The 13,382-nt window shown below is 30.1% G+C and overlaps 1 protein-coding gene across 7 annotated transcripts in view; it reads right to left on the bottom strand.

The window, feature by feature from the left end:
* LOC126733736 (hemicentin-1) overlaps positions 1 to 13,382 on the bottom strand; it is a 613,913-nt gene that overhangs the window by 141,942 nt on the left and 458,589 nt on the right. For all 7 annotated transcript variants that reach the window (XR_007659843.1, XR_007659842.1, XM_050437122.1 and 4 more), the window contains 2 exons: positions 11,130 to 11,240; positions 3,877 to 4,083 (listed from right to left, as the gene is read on the bottom strand). Coding sequence is in view for 5 of the 7 variants with exons in the window: in XM_050437122.1 (XP_050293079.1) it covers positions 3,877 to 4,083; positions 11,130 to 11,240 (318 nt within the window). In the remaining 2 variants the exon portion in view is untranslated. The remainder of the gene's footprint in view (positions 1 to 3,876; positions 4,084 to 11,129; positions 11,241 to 13,382) is intronic.

Raw genomic sequence — 13,382 nt, 5'->3', positions numbered from 1 at the left:
AAATTTTCTGAGCCATTAAGAAATTTCTAGACGTTTTCGTTCTATATAATTTATTTTTTATTTCATCCATTTAACATGAGCACTTTCTGAGTATTTTAATTTTAAATTAAGTCCAGGCAAATGAACACAACTAAAAATTTACGGATATGTTGGTCTTTTATCTCTTCTGGCTCAGAAGTTTTAATTTAAAACTTTCTGAGCCATTAAGAAAATTTTTAGATGTTTTCTTTCTTTACAATTTTTTTTTTTCATCCATTTAACATGAGCACGTTCTGAGTAATTTAATGGTAAATTAAGTTCAGGCAATTGAAGACAAGTAACAATTTATTGATATGACGGTCGTTTATCTCTTGTGGCTCAGAAGTTTTAATTTAAAACTTTCTGAGCCATTAAGAAAAGTTTTAGATGTTTTCGTCATTTACAATTTATTTTTTTATTTCATCCATTTAATATGAAAACTTTCTGAGTAATTTAATTTTAAATTAAGTCCAGGCAATTAAAGACAACTAAAAATTTATTGATACCACGGTTTTTTATGTCTTGTGGCTCAGAAGTTTTCATTTTAAATTTTCTGAGCCATTAAGAAAAGTTTTAGACGTTTTCGTTCTATATAATTTATTTTTATTTCATCCATTTAACATGAGCACTTTCTGAGTAATTTAATTTAAAATTAAGTCCAGGCAATTAAAGAAAATTAAAAATTTATTGATATCACGGTTTTTTATTTCTTGTGGCTCAGAAGTTTTCATTTGAAACTTTCTGAGCAATTAGGAAATGTTTTAGATGTTTTCTTTCTTTATAATTTATTTTTAATTTCATCCATTTAACATGAGCACTTTCTGAGTAATTTAATTTTAAATTAAGTCCAGGCAATTAAAGACAACTAAAAATTACGGATATGACGTTCTTTTACCTTTTGTGGCTCAGAAGTTTTAATTTGAAACTTTCTGAGCCATTTAGAAAAGTTTTACATGTTTTCATTCTTTACAATTAATTTTTTATTTCATCCATTTAACATGAGCACTTTCTGAGTGATTTAATTTTAAATTAAGTCCAGGCAATTGAAGACAACTAAAAATTTATTGACATCACGGTCTTTTAACTCTTGTGACTCAGAAGTTTTTATTTGAAACTTTCTGAGCCATTAAGAAAATTTTTAGATATTTTCTTTCCTTACAATTAATTTTTTATTTCATCCATTTTACAAGAGCACTTTCTGAGTGATTTAATTTTAAATTAAGTCTAGGCAATTGAAGACAACTAAAAATTTATTGATATGACGGTCTTTTACCTTTTGTGGCTCAGAAGTTTTAATTTGAAACTTTCTGAGCAATTAGGAAATGTTTTAGATGTTTTCTTTCTTTATAATTTATTTTTAATTTCATCCATTTAACATGAGCACTTTCTGAGTAATTTAATTTTAAATTAAGTCCAGGCAATTAAAGACAACTAAAAATTTACGGATATGACGTTCTTTTACCTTTTGTGGCTCAGAAGTTTTAATTTGAAACTTTCTGAGCCATTTAGAAAAGTTTTAGATGTTTTCTTTCCTTACAATTTTTTTTTTTTATATTTCATCCATTTTACAAGAGCACTTTCTGAGTAATTTAATGTTAAATTAAGTCCAGGCAATTAAAGACAACTAAAAATTTACGGATACGATGATCTTTTATCTCTTGTGGCTCAGAAGTTTTCAATTTAAATTTTCTGAGCCATTAAGAAAATTTTTAGATGTTTTCATTCTTTACAATTTATTTTTTATTTCATCCATTTAACATGAGCACTTTCTGAGTAATTTAATGGTAAATTAAGTCCAGGCAATTAAAGACAAGTAACAATTTATTGATATGACGGTCGTTTATCTCTTGTGGCTCAGAAGTTTTAATTTGAAACTTTCTGAGCCATTAAGAAAATTTTTAGATGTTTTCTTTCTTTACAATTAATTTTTTATTTCATCCATTTAATATGAACACTTTCTGAATAATTTAATTTAAAATTAAGTCCAGGCAATTAAAGAAAATTAAAAATTTATTGATATCACGGTTTTTTATCTCTTGTGGCTCAGAAGTGTTCATTTTAAATTTTCTGAGCCATTAAGAAATTTCTAGACGTTTTCGTTCTATATAATTTATTTTTTATTTCATCCATTTAACATGAGCACTTTCTGAGTAATTTAATTTTAAATTAAGTCCAGGCAATTAAAGACAACTAAAAATTTACGGATATGACGTTCTTTTACCTTTTGTGGCTCAGAAGTTTTAATTTAAAACTTTCTGAGCCATTAAGAAAATTTTTAGATGTTTTCCTTCTTTACAATTTAGTTTTTATTTCATCCATTTAACACGAGCACTTTTTGAGTAATTTAATGTTAAATTAAGTCCAGGCAATTAAAGAAAACTGACAAATTATTGATATCACGGTTTTTTATCTCTTGTGGCTCAGAAATTTTCATTTTAAATTTTCTGAGCCATTAAGAAATTTCTAGACGTTTTCGTTCTATATAATTTATTTTTTATATCATCCATTTAACATGAGCACTTTCTGAGTAATTTAATGTTAAATTAAGTCTAGGCAATTAAAGAAAATTGACAAATTATTGATATCACGGTTTTGTATCTCTGGTGGCTCAGAAATTTTCATTTGACGCTTTATGAGCCATTAAGAAAATTTTTAGATGTTTTCTTTCTTTACAATTAATTTTTTATTTCATCCATTTAACATGATCACTTTCTGAGTAATTTAATTTTAAATTAAGTCCAGGCAATTGAAGACAACTAAAAATTTACGGATATGACGGTCTTTGATCTCTTGTCGCTCAGAAATTTTCATTTTAAATTTTCTAAGCCATTTAGAAAAGTTTTAGATGTTTTTTTTCTTCACAATTAATTTTTTATTTCATCCTTTTAACATGAGCACTTTCTGAGTAATTTAATTTTAAATTAAGTCCAGGCATTTAAAGAGAATTAAAAAATTATTGATATCAAGGTTTTGTATCTCTCGTGGCTCAGAAATTTTCATTTAAAGCTTTCTGAGCAATTAAGAATAGTTTTAGTTGTTTTCCTTCTTTACAATTTAGTTTTTATTTTATCCATTTAACACGAGCACTTTCTAAGTAATTTAATTTTAAATTAAGACCAGGCAATTAAAGACAACTAAAAATTTATGCATATGATGGTCTTTTATCTCTTCTGGCTCAGAAGTTTTTATTTGAAACTTTCTGAGCCAATAAGAAAAATCCTAGACATTTGCTTTCTTTACAATTAATTTTTTATTTTATCCATTTAACATGAGTACTTTCTGAGTAATTTCATTTTAAATTAATTCCAGGGAATTAAAGAAAATTAAAAATTTATTGATATCACGGTTTTGTATCTTTTGTGGCTCAGAAATTTTCGTTTGAAGAGTTCTGAGACCCATATCCTGGACGCAGTTTAAAAATAAGTCTTTTCATACGTAACTGGATAAACATAAATAAATCAATACATGTTTAGCAGCTGATTGCAACTGAAAAATAAAATACTACATTCCAATGAAACTGATTTTACTGATTTACTGGAGTTCCAATTAATTAATGAATCAATTTGGTTGTTTTCATTTAGCAACTGTCTCAGAGGGATCAGAAATAGACAACGCTGTAGCGGTTTGTCAGATGATGAACTGTCAACTGTCATAAACGACTTTTGTAACTCGAGTTTTCGTGTCAAAGAGATAGTGCGTAGCAACCATTTTTAAATTATCGACTAGACCATTGTATAAAATGTCGTGCGTAATTTGATTTTGAGGTGTAATAAAAATTGTGAATTTTCTAATAAAGTTTTCGCTTATCATACGCACTTTTGTACAACCAAACAAACATTCGATATTTAAACAACTCACGTAACAATTCCAATCGGACGGTTTTCTGGGAGGGCATCATTAACTTGGTGTTGCTCGCTTGACACTTGAAAGTCGAGTTCAATTTATCCCTGGTCAATTGACGGATTTCCAAGCGGTTGACGATCACGTTGTTCTTGGAAATCACCTCGACGTGTCCCTCCGTGAGACGATCGTTCACGAACCAGGATACGGTTGGACTGGGACTACCTAAGAAAAAAACGAACTCCACTCAATTAATGACTAACTAGGAACACGTAGAATTGAGTAAATAATACTGGAAAGATAATGGGACGAACTTAATTATGTTTTTTCTACCTCTAGACTACACTGCCATAGAGTATTAGTAGGTTCTCAAGGGTAAAATAAAGTAATAACGGCATGGCAGCACTACCCTACACAACACTATTCTTAGATAACTGCATTAGTGTATAATTAATTTAATTTTCTCTATTTTGCTTAGATTTCTTTCGCGGGTTTTTCATCCACTACAAAAGGCCGTAAAGAAAGAAAAGGACGACGGCTGATAAAAGTGGGTAATTAGAGGCGAGCGAACCGAGGCATAAACAAAGCGCCTACATTGAACAAAGCAGTTTCCTGTAAAAAAGATAATTTTTTAACCGTAAAATGGGGTAAGGGAGTAAGGGGGTAAGACACGATCAATGTTTATGAAATTTTAAAATACACTATTCAGGTGCAACTTTAATGGATATTAATTACAAGGGTGCTTTGCTGTACGAAGAGCTCAATACTTTTATTTATATAGATGAAAAATTTTTTTTTATAAAAATGTCCATAACTCAAAAACTAGGCAAGACTGAAATTTGAAAATTCGTATACGAGTTCCTCAATTAATTCCATTAGACACCTATTTCAGGGTTTTTTAAAATATATACAGTTTTTTGAGAAAAAAAATTATTTTTGGAAAAATTATTTTTTTTTTATAAAAATGTCTAAACATGTCCATAACTCAAAAACTAGGCAAGACTGAAATTTGAAAATTCGTATACGAGTTCCTCAATTAATTCCATTAGACACCTATTTCAGGGTTTTTTAAAATATATACAGTTTTTTGAGAAAAAAAATTATTTTTGAAAAAATTATTTTTTTTTTATAAAAATGTCTAAATATGTCCATAACTCAAAAACTAGGCAAGACTGAAATTTGAAAATTCGTATACGAGTTCCTCAATTAATTCCATTAGACACCTATTTCAGGGTTTTTTAAAACATATACAGTTTATTGAGAAAAAAAATTATTTTTGGAAAAATTGATTTTTTTTTATAAAAATGTCTTAACATGTCCATAACTCAAAAACTAGGCAAGACTGAAATTTGAAAAATTCGTATACGAGTTCCTCAATTAATTCCATTAGACACCTATTTCAGGGTTTTATAAAACATATACAGTTTATTGAGAAAAAAAATTATTTTTGGAAAAATTGATTTTTTTTTTATAAAAATGTCTAAACATGCCCATAACTCAAAAACTAGGCAAGACTGAAATTTGAAAATTCGTACACAAGTTCTTCAATTAATTCCATTAGACACCTATTTCAGGGTTTTATAAAACATATACAGTTTATTGAGAAAAAAATTATTTTTGGAAAAATTGATTTTTTTTTATAAAAATGTCTAAACATGCCCATAACTCAAAAACTAGGCAAGACTGAAATTTGAAAATTCGTATACGAGTTCCTCAATTAATTCCATTAGACACCTATTTCAGGGTTTTTTAAAACCTATACAGTTTATTGAGAAAAAAAAATATTTTTGGAAAAATTGATTTTTTTTTATAAAAATGTCTAAACATGCCCATAACTGAAGAACTAGGCAATACTGAAATTTGAAAATTCGTATACAAGTTCCTCAAGTAATTCCATTAGACATCTATTTCAGGGTTTTTTAAAATATAAACAGTTTATTGAGAAAAAAAATTATTTTTGGAAAAATTTATTTTTTTTTAATAAAAATGTCTAAACATGCCCATAACTCAAAAACTAGGCAAGACTGAAATTTGAAAATTCGTATGCAAGTTCCTCAATTAATTCCAATAGGCACCTATTTCAGGGTTTTTTAAAATATATACAGTATTTTGAGAAAAAAATTATTTTTGGAAAAATTATTTTTTTTAATAAAAATGTCTAAACATGTCCATAACTCAAAAACTAGGCAAGACTGAAATTTGAAAATTCGCATACGAGTTCCTCAATTAATTCCAATAGACACCTATTTCAGGGTTTTTTAAAATATAAACAGTTTATTGAAAAAAAAAATATTTTTGGAAAAATTGATTTTTTTTTTATAAAAATATCTAAACATGCCCATAACTCAAAAACTAGGCAAGACTGAAATTTGAAAATTCGTATACGAGTTCCTCAATTAATTCCATTAGACACCTATTTCAGGGCTTTTTAAAATATACCGTAAAATGGGGTTACTTTGGCAGGTTTGGACCTATTATTGGACTGCTCACAAACAAATTAAAAATTAAAATATTTTATATTTTCACTGTGCCTTGTGTACAAAATAGAGTAAATCACCCAATTATGGCTTTGTTTTATCGAGGGGGTATATATATTTTTTTTTGATGGGGTTCCAAAGTAGGCTTTATTATTGGGGTTACTTTGGCAGGGTATAAAAATACGTTTGTTGCCATTATAGACTTATTGCTAAGCCTACTTTGGCACCAAAAAAAAAAGCCTAGTGCATTTTTTTTTGAAAATTATTTTTAGTCACATAGGTAAACTTTATTAAAACCCATTAATAGAAAAGTAACTTATCATTTATTACAAAAACCCAATAACAGAAAATTAACATATTAGTTTTATGTAAAAACCGAAAAAAAAACAAAGAAATTATAACTGATGTTTTTAAATACAGAAGTCCTTATCCTTCACACTGTCGTCGGAATTAAAATCAACATTTGTGCAGTCTATGCAGACGTAAAATTGATCTACATTTTCTTCGTTGCAAATTCCGCAAATCCATTTACAACACTGACAGCACCGAATCCAATCAGGACCTTGGTAGTTTTTCCATTTTTTAAAGCAAATTGCACAATTACCATCGTTTTTAGTTTTCACTTTTCTTTTTCTTGGCTCCCTTGGAGGCAATGCTTTGCTAGAAGCTGTTTGAAATGTTATCAGTGCAAGATCGTCGCTATCTTCATCACTGGTTTCTATAATCATCTTTTGAGTTCCTGAGGGACCAGCCACTGGTTCTGCATCAAAGTTCTCATTATTTATTGGTTCCTCGGTTCGAAGTTGTTTTCTAGGTTCTACTTTCTTCTCACGTTTTCTAACAGTTTTTTCCTTATTAGAACCGCGTAAGTCCGGAAGGGCATCAATTAGGCTTTGACTCATTGTTTCTTGCACCTCTTCAACATTTTCTGGAAGAGCCCCTGGAATCCTTTTCAAAACTTTTGAAGGGTCATATGGACAAAGCCCTGTAGCTCTAAAGCCTGATTTAAGGTTGTTCCTCACATTTTCATTCACAGAATTCCATAGTCTTGTTAACAAGGTGGGGAAATATTCTTTAGGAATGGAGGCGCTGGACTTAATTTCATTTCTCCATTTGTCCAAGATTTCGCGCCATTTTTTTTTCATGGGTGCGAAGACTGCAACATCTAATGGTTGCATTAAATGCGTGCTATTTGGGGGTAAAGGTGTCATATAAATGTTGTTCTGCTCGCATGCCTGGATTACTAAAGGAGAGAAATGAGAGGCTAAGTTATCTCCGAACACAACTTTTTTCCCAGGACTGTTCATATCTTTAATTTTAGGCAGCAGAATATCGACCTTGTAATTGTAAACTTGTATTGGCGTGCTTTGTAAACAACCATTGGCGACAAAAGCTCACCTGCGGCATTGCCGCATACCATAATGCTAACTGATGCTTTCGAATGTTGCTGGACCCGTTCAACGCGTTTTGTTCCCCTGGGGACCACCACCTTCTTAACTCCAGGATCATCCTGAACGTTGGTCTCATCATAGTTGAAGACTAGTCGAGGATCTACATCCATTAAAACCACTTTAATATTCTCAAAAAACTCATTTATAGCATTTGGTCCTACCGCTGCACGTGTTCGTTTGATATTCGCGGCTAAACGAACACTAAGGTTGTTTCTGGTGATAAAGTGTTCCAGAAAATCACTACCTGGAACATTGTCCTTGAATTCTTTAACAACACGACCTTTTTTTTCTAAATATTTATGCAAAACTTGCCGAATATCCGCTTTTGTAAAGGGAAAACCCCAATCACTCACTCTACTCAATGTCTTTGTCAACAAGTTCTCCTTCATGGGGGTAAACACGGTTGGGTGACCTGGGTGCCGTTCGTGGCTGCCCTTCAACTTGTTTTGAAGGGTTCCCCGCAAAATTTTAAATTTTTTGGTTGCCTTTGCTTGCCTTTGCTTCCAAAAATAATTTTTTTTCTCAATAAACTGTGTATATTTTAAAAAACCCTGAAATAGGTGTCAATAGGTGTGGAATTAATTGAGGATCTCGTATACGAATTTTCAAATTTCAGTCTTGCCTAGTTTTTGAGTTATGGGCATGTTTAGACATTTTTATAAAAATAAATTAATTTTTTCAAAAATAATTTTTTTTCTCAAAAAACTGTATATATTTTACAAAAACCCTGAAATAGGTGTCTAATGGAATTAATTGAGGAACTCGTATACGAATTTTCAAATTTCAGTGTTGCCTAGTTTTTGAGTTATGGACATGTTTAGACATTTTTATAAAAAAAAAATCAATTTTTCCAAAAATAATTTTTTTTCTCAAAAAACTGTATATATTTTAAAAAACCCTGAAATAGGTGTCTATTGGAATTAATTGAGGATCTCGTATACGAATTTTCAAATTTCAGTCTTGCCTAGTTTTTGAGTTATGGGCATGTTTAGACATTTTTATAAAAATAAATTAATTTTTTCAAAAATAATTTTTTTTCTCAAAAAACTGTATATATTTTACAAAAACCCTGAAATAGGTGTCTAATGGAATTAATTGAGGAACTCGTATACGAATTTTCAAATTTCAGTGTTGCCTAGTTTTTGAGTTATGGACATGTTTAGACATTTTTATAAAAAAAAAATCAATTTTTCCAAAAATAATTTTTTTTCTCAAAAAACTGTATATATTTTAAAAAACCCTGAAATAGGTGTCTATTGGAATTAATTGAGGAACTCGTATACGAATTTTCAAATTTCAGTCTTGCCTAGTTTTTAAGTTATGGGCATGTTTAGACATTTTTATAAAAAAAAAAACAATTTTTTCAAAAATAATTTTTTTTCTCAATAAACTGTATATATTTTAAAAAACCCTGAAATAGGTGTCTAATGGAATTAATTGAGGATCTCGTATACGAATTTTTAAATTTCAGTCTTGCCTAGTTTTTGAGTTATGGGCATGTTTAGATATTTTTATAAAAAAAAAATCAATTTTTCCAAAAATAATTTTTTTTCTCAATAAACTGTGTATATTTTAAAAAACCCTGAAATAGGTGTCTAATGGAATTAATTGAGGAACTTGTATACGAATTTTCCAAATTTCAGTCTTGCCTAGTTTTTGAGTTATGGGCATGTTTAGACATTTTTATAAAAAAAAAATCAATTTTTCCAAAAATAATTTTTTTTCTCAAAAAACTATATATATTTTAAAAAACCCTGAAATAGGTGTCTAATGGAATTAATTGAGGAACTTGTTTAAATGCTTATCGTTTGTAAACAGATTAATAAAGTGAGAAAAGTAACTCATTAAAATGATTCAAGACATCAGTAAAGAGCGAGATGCGACAGAAAATCAAAAAGTGGACTTTTACCATAATTCATTAATTATGTTATTTTTTCAATAAGAAGAGCTTTAAAGCACATTTTTAAATTGAGGTCCTTATTCTGTGTTTTTTTTTGTTTAACATACAAACGTGCAATTTGTCACTACTATTCCTAACTCTGACTGGTCTCGAATATATCCGGAAACACACCGACGTAAATTAACTTTTGCACCTAAAAACGTCACCGAAATCCTCCGGAATCCCGGGCGAAAACTTTTCCCCGATGACGGTAAAATTTGCATAAATAAAACATCGAGGGAATCGCACTTCGCATTAGGCAACAAAACTCGGCACACTGTATTCGCGAATCGCGGTTTATTAAATCAAAAATTAGCCTCAGAAAGAAAAAAAAACAGGAACGAGAAGATCTCACCCAACCCAATCCCATACCGTCAGTTTCGCTCGCAGGTAGGTAACATCCAGCGCAGTAATTTCGTTTTCAGGACGTCAGAAATGGCGGATATTTAGCGAAAGTTATTAATGATGATAGCAGTGTATATGCCGCTCTAAGGAATAGTTTATGCAAGGAGTGAGGGAAAACTGTTTTAAAGTTTTCTTTGGATTATCGTAGACGAACGAGACAGACAGAATAGAGGGGAAATAACTGCGGAGATATGAGCAGAAACAGTTTTTGGAAAGTTACGTCTTAAGACTCGTTAGCAATGAAGGATCGTAATGAAATTAACGTTCCATAGCGAGATTAATTGCATAAGAAAAATAAGGAGAATTAAATATGAGAAATGCAAACCCCCTTTCAATTAAATTATTTATTTCGCTTCTAAACACAAAAATATAAAACATTTTACAAGAGAAGAAAAGCCTTAGCTACACTATACCAGATAAAAACCTTAACAATATGACATAAATATTTTCACATCACTGTAATAAATTCATAGAACTGAAAAATTTGGCTCTAATAGAGCCAAATTAATAAAATAAAAAAATCTCAGAAGTGATTTTAAGGTTTTAAAGAATTACAAAAAAATATTTTTTATATCATAAACCCGTAAAACTAATAATCTCAGCAGCGATTTCAATAGGGTGTCAAAAAACTGTCTTACATTTCCTATAAATTAACTAATAAACAATAAAACAGTGATTTTAAACATTTTATGACTAAACTCCACTTTTCGAACGACCCTATTTAAATACGTTTGTCAAACAAATTACGAGTTCCATTACCCGAACTAAAACGGCAACAACACCGGAAAGATTAAAAATTAAGACCTCGACTCTAAAATATAATTTCCATCAGGTGAAGTTTTCCTCGTAATAATTTCGAGAGAGTCTCGGGCGTCGCGTCGTCTTGGGATTATCCAAAGTTTCACCGAGATAAATCGGGTTAAATCTCAGCTTGTTATTAACGAAATTACACTCTATCTCTCTCTCTCGTTATAATATTTTTAAAGAAATCGAACTTACCACCTCTCACTTCGCACGTCAACACCAAATCCGATCCCTCCTCTAAGGGTCCGATTACGTCGTTCACTCCGCGGCCCATCTTGTCGTAGAGTAACAGTTGGTGAGGAGGAACTACAAAAAAAAACACACATTAATTAATAAAATATATATTTATTTTTTTATTAAGAAAAAATGTCAATAGATACAATTAAATTTTGAAAAAAATTGCAAATTAAAAAGAAGCAACATAACCCCTGGTCTACCCAAGGCTTGCGTACATCTGCTAAGAACATGCGCTTATTATCTCATCTTAAGAAATTTTCAGACAGCGCTTTTTTTCATGAGTACGTAAGACTTTACAAAAAGATTTATCAGAAAACTTTAAAAGCCGCCAAGGATATTTACTATAATAGGAGACTGGCTAAATCTAAAAATGTGGCTAAGGAAACATGGTCGATTGTTAATGCTTTGAGAAATAAGCCTTCTTTGTCGAATACTATCTCCACTTCATCTAAAAACCTTAATGATTATTTTGTAAATGTGGCAAATAATTTAATGAGTACCATAACTCCTTCCCATGATCCACTTTCATATCTTCCCATTGCAAATGAGAATTTCCACAGCTTCTTCTTTACGCCCGTAGTGTTACCAGAGCTTTGCAGTTCAATTAGGGAAATCAAAAACAAAGGCTCTTCTGGAATTGATGGACTTACTCTCAAAATGTTTTCAAATCTGCCCGAATGTACATTATGTCATCTTATTACTCTAATTAATCAGTCTTTTCAAAAAGGTGTTTTTCCTAACTGCCTTAAGTTGGCGATAATAATTCCACTACATAAAGGAGGAGACAAAGATCAGTCTTCCAACTATCGCCCTATTGCTCTTCTTCCCACATTCTCAAAAATTATTGAAAGATTGGTTAAAAAAAGACTTCAATCATTTTTGCTAAAATATAAAATACTTACTTCCCATCAATTTGGATTTTTAAATAACAAATGCACAAATGATGCTATGTTTTCTCTTTTTAATAATGTATACTCTAGCTTAAACAACCAACACCCTACAGCAACAATTTTCTGTGATTTTTCTAAAGCCTTTGATTGTGTTAATCATGACATCTTATTAAAAAAGTTGCAATATTACGGGTTCAGAGGAGCGCCTTTTGAATGGTTTAAGTCGTATCTCAGTAACAGAAGTCAAGCTGTGAGAATTGATTCGACTATGTCTTCTTGCAAGCCAATATAAAGTGGATTGCCTCAAGGTTCCGTACTTGGCCCTATTTTGTTTCTTATCTTCATCAATGACATTGCTAATCTAAATATTAACGGTAAAGTCTGTCTATTTGCTGATGATACTAGTTTTACCTGGAGTAATCCGGATATTTCTACACTTCATCGAACCGTATCAAGTGATTTAACTACTATCAAATCATGGTGCGACTCTAATCTCCTTTGTCTCAACATTTGCAAAACTAAAATGTTGTCCTATAAAAATACCTTGCAATCTTTTGTACTTGGTAATGCAACAATTGACGAAGTTGATTCTGTAAAGTTTTTAGGGCTAACTGTTATTTTACGTTATACACTGAGACTTAAATACAGAAGTCATTGCCAGCATTTCTTCAAAAAATTTCAAATAATAACTTTTCCATCCTTATTCATATTTGAGTCCCTTTGTCTAATACGCAAACACGGTTCAGCATCTGATAGGCCTTCCCATAGTTATCTACTTAGATACACGGAACATGATCTATACCTGCCTACCCCACATTCAGAGTTGGTCAAAAGTTCCATATTATATAATGCAAAAAAAAATGCACAATCATCTGCCATTGGAAATTAAATCCATCACATCTTTTTTTGCATTTCGTAAAGCATTAAAAGCATTCTTACTGGAGAGAGCTTTTTACACAGTTAATGATTTTTTTTTGTAATCATTGATTTGAAATTTCGCACTAGCTGATTATGTATTTTTACTATCTGTACATGTTTAGGTATACTGCTTTTTGTAGCTATTTTAGGATTTTTTATAATTTTTTACTTTTTTAAACATTTTTTACATTTTTTTTTAACGTAGAGAGATTTTTTAATGATCTATTTTTTTGACATTGTATTAATTAAATTGTATATTTTATAACAATATTTTTGACTACTTACAATTTTTAAATTGTATTAATCTGTATATATTGTAGATAATCTATTCTATTCTATTTATTTATTTATATTTTTTTTTAAATTTTGTTTTGTTTTTCTTTTTTTTAATTGTGTTTTGTTT

The sequence above is a fragment of the Anthonomus grandis genome, chromosome 3 (assembly GCF_022605725.1).
Source record: "Anthonomus grandis grandis chromosome 3, icAntGran1.3, whole genome shotgun sequence".
Taxonomy (NCBI): domain Eukaryota; kingdom Metazoa; phylum Arthropoda; class Insecta; order Coleoptera; family Curculionidae; genus Anthonomus; species Anthonomus grandis.
This window is presented reverse-complemented; position numbering and strand designations above follow the sequence as displayed.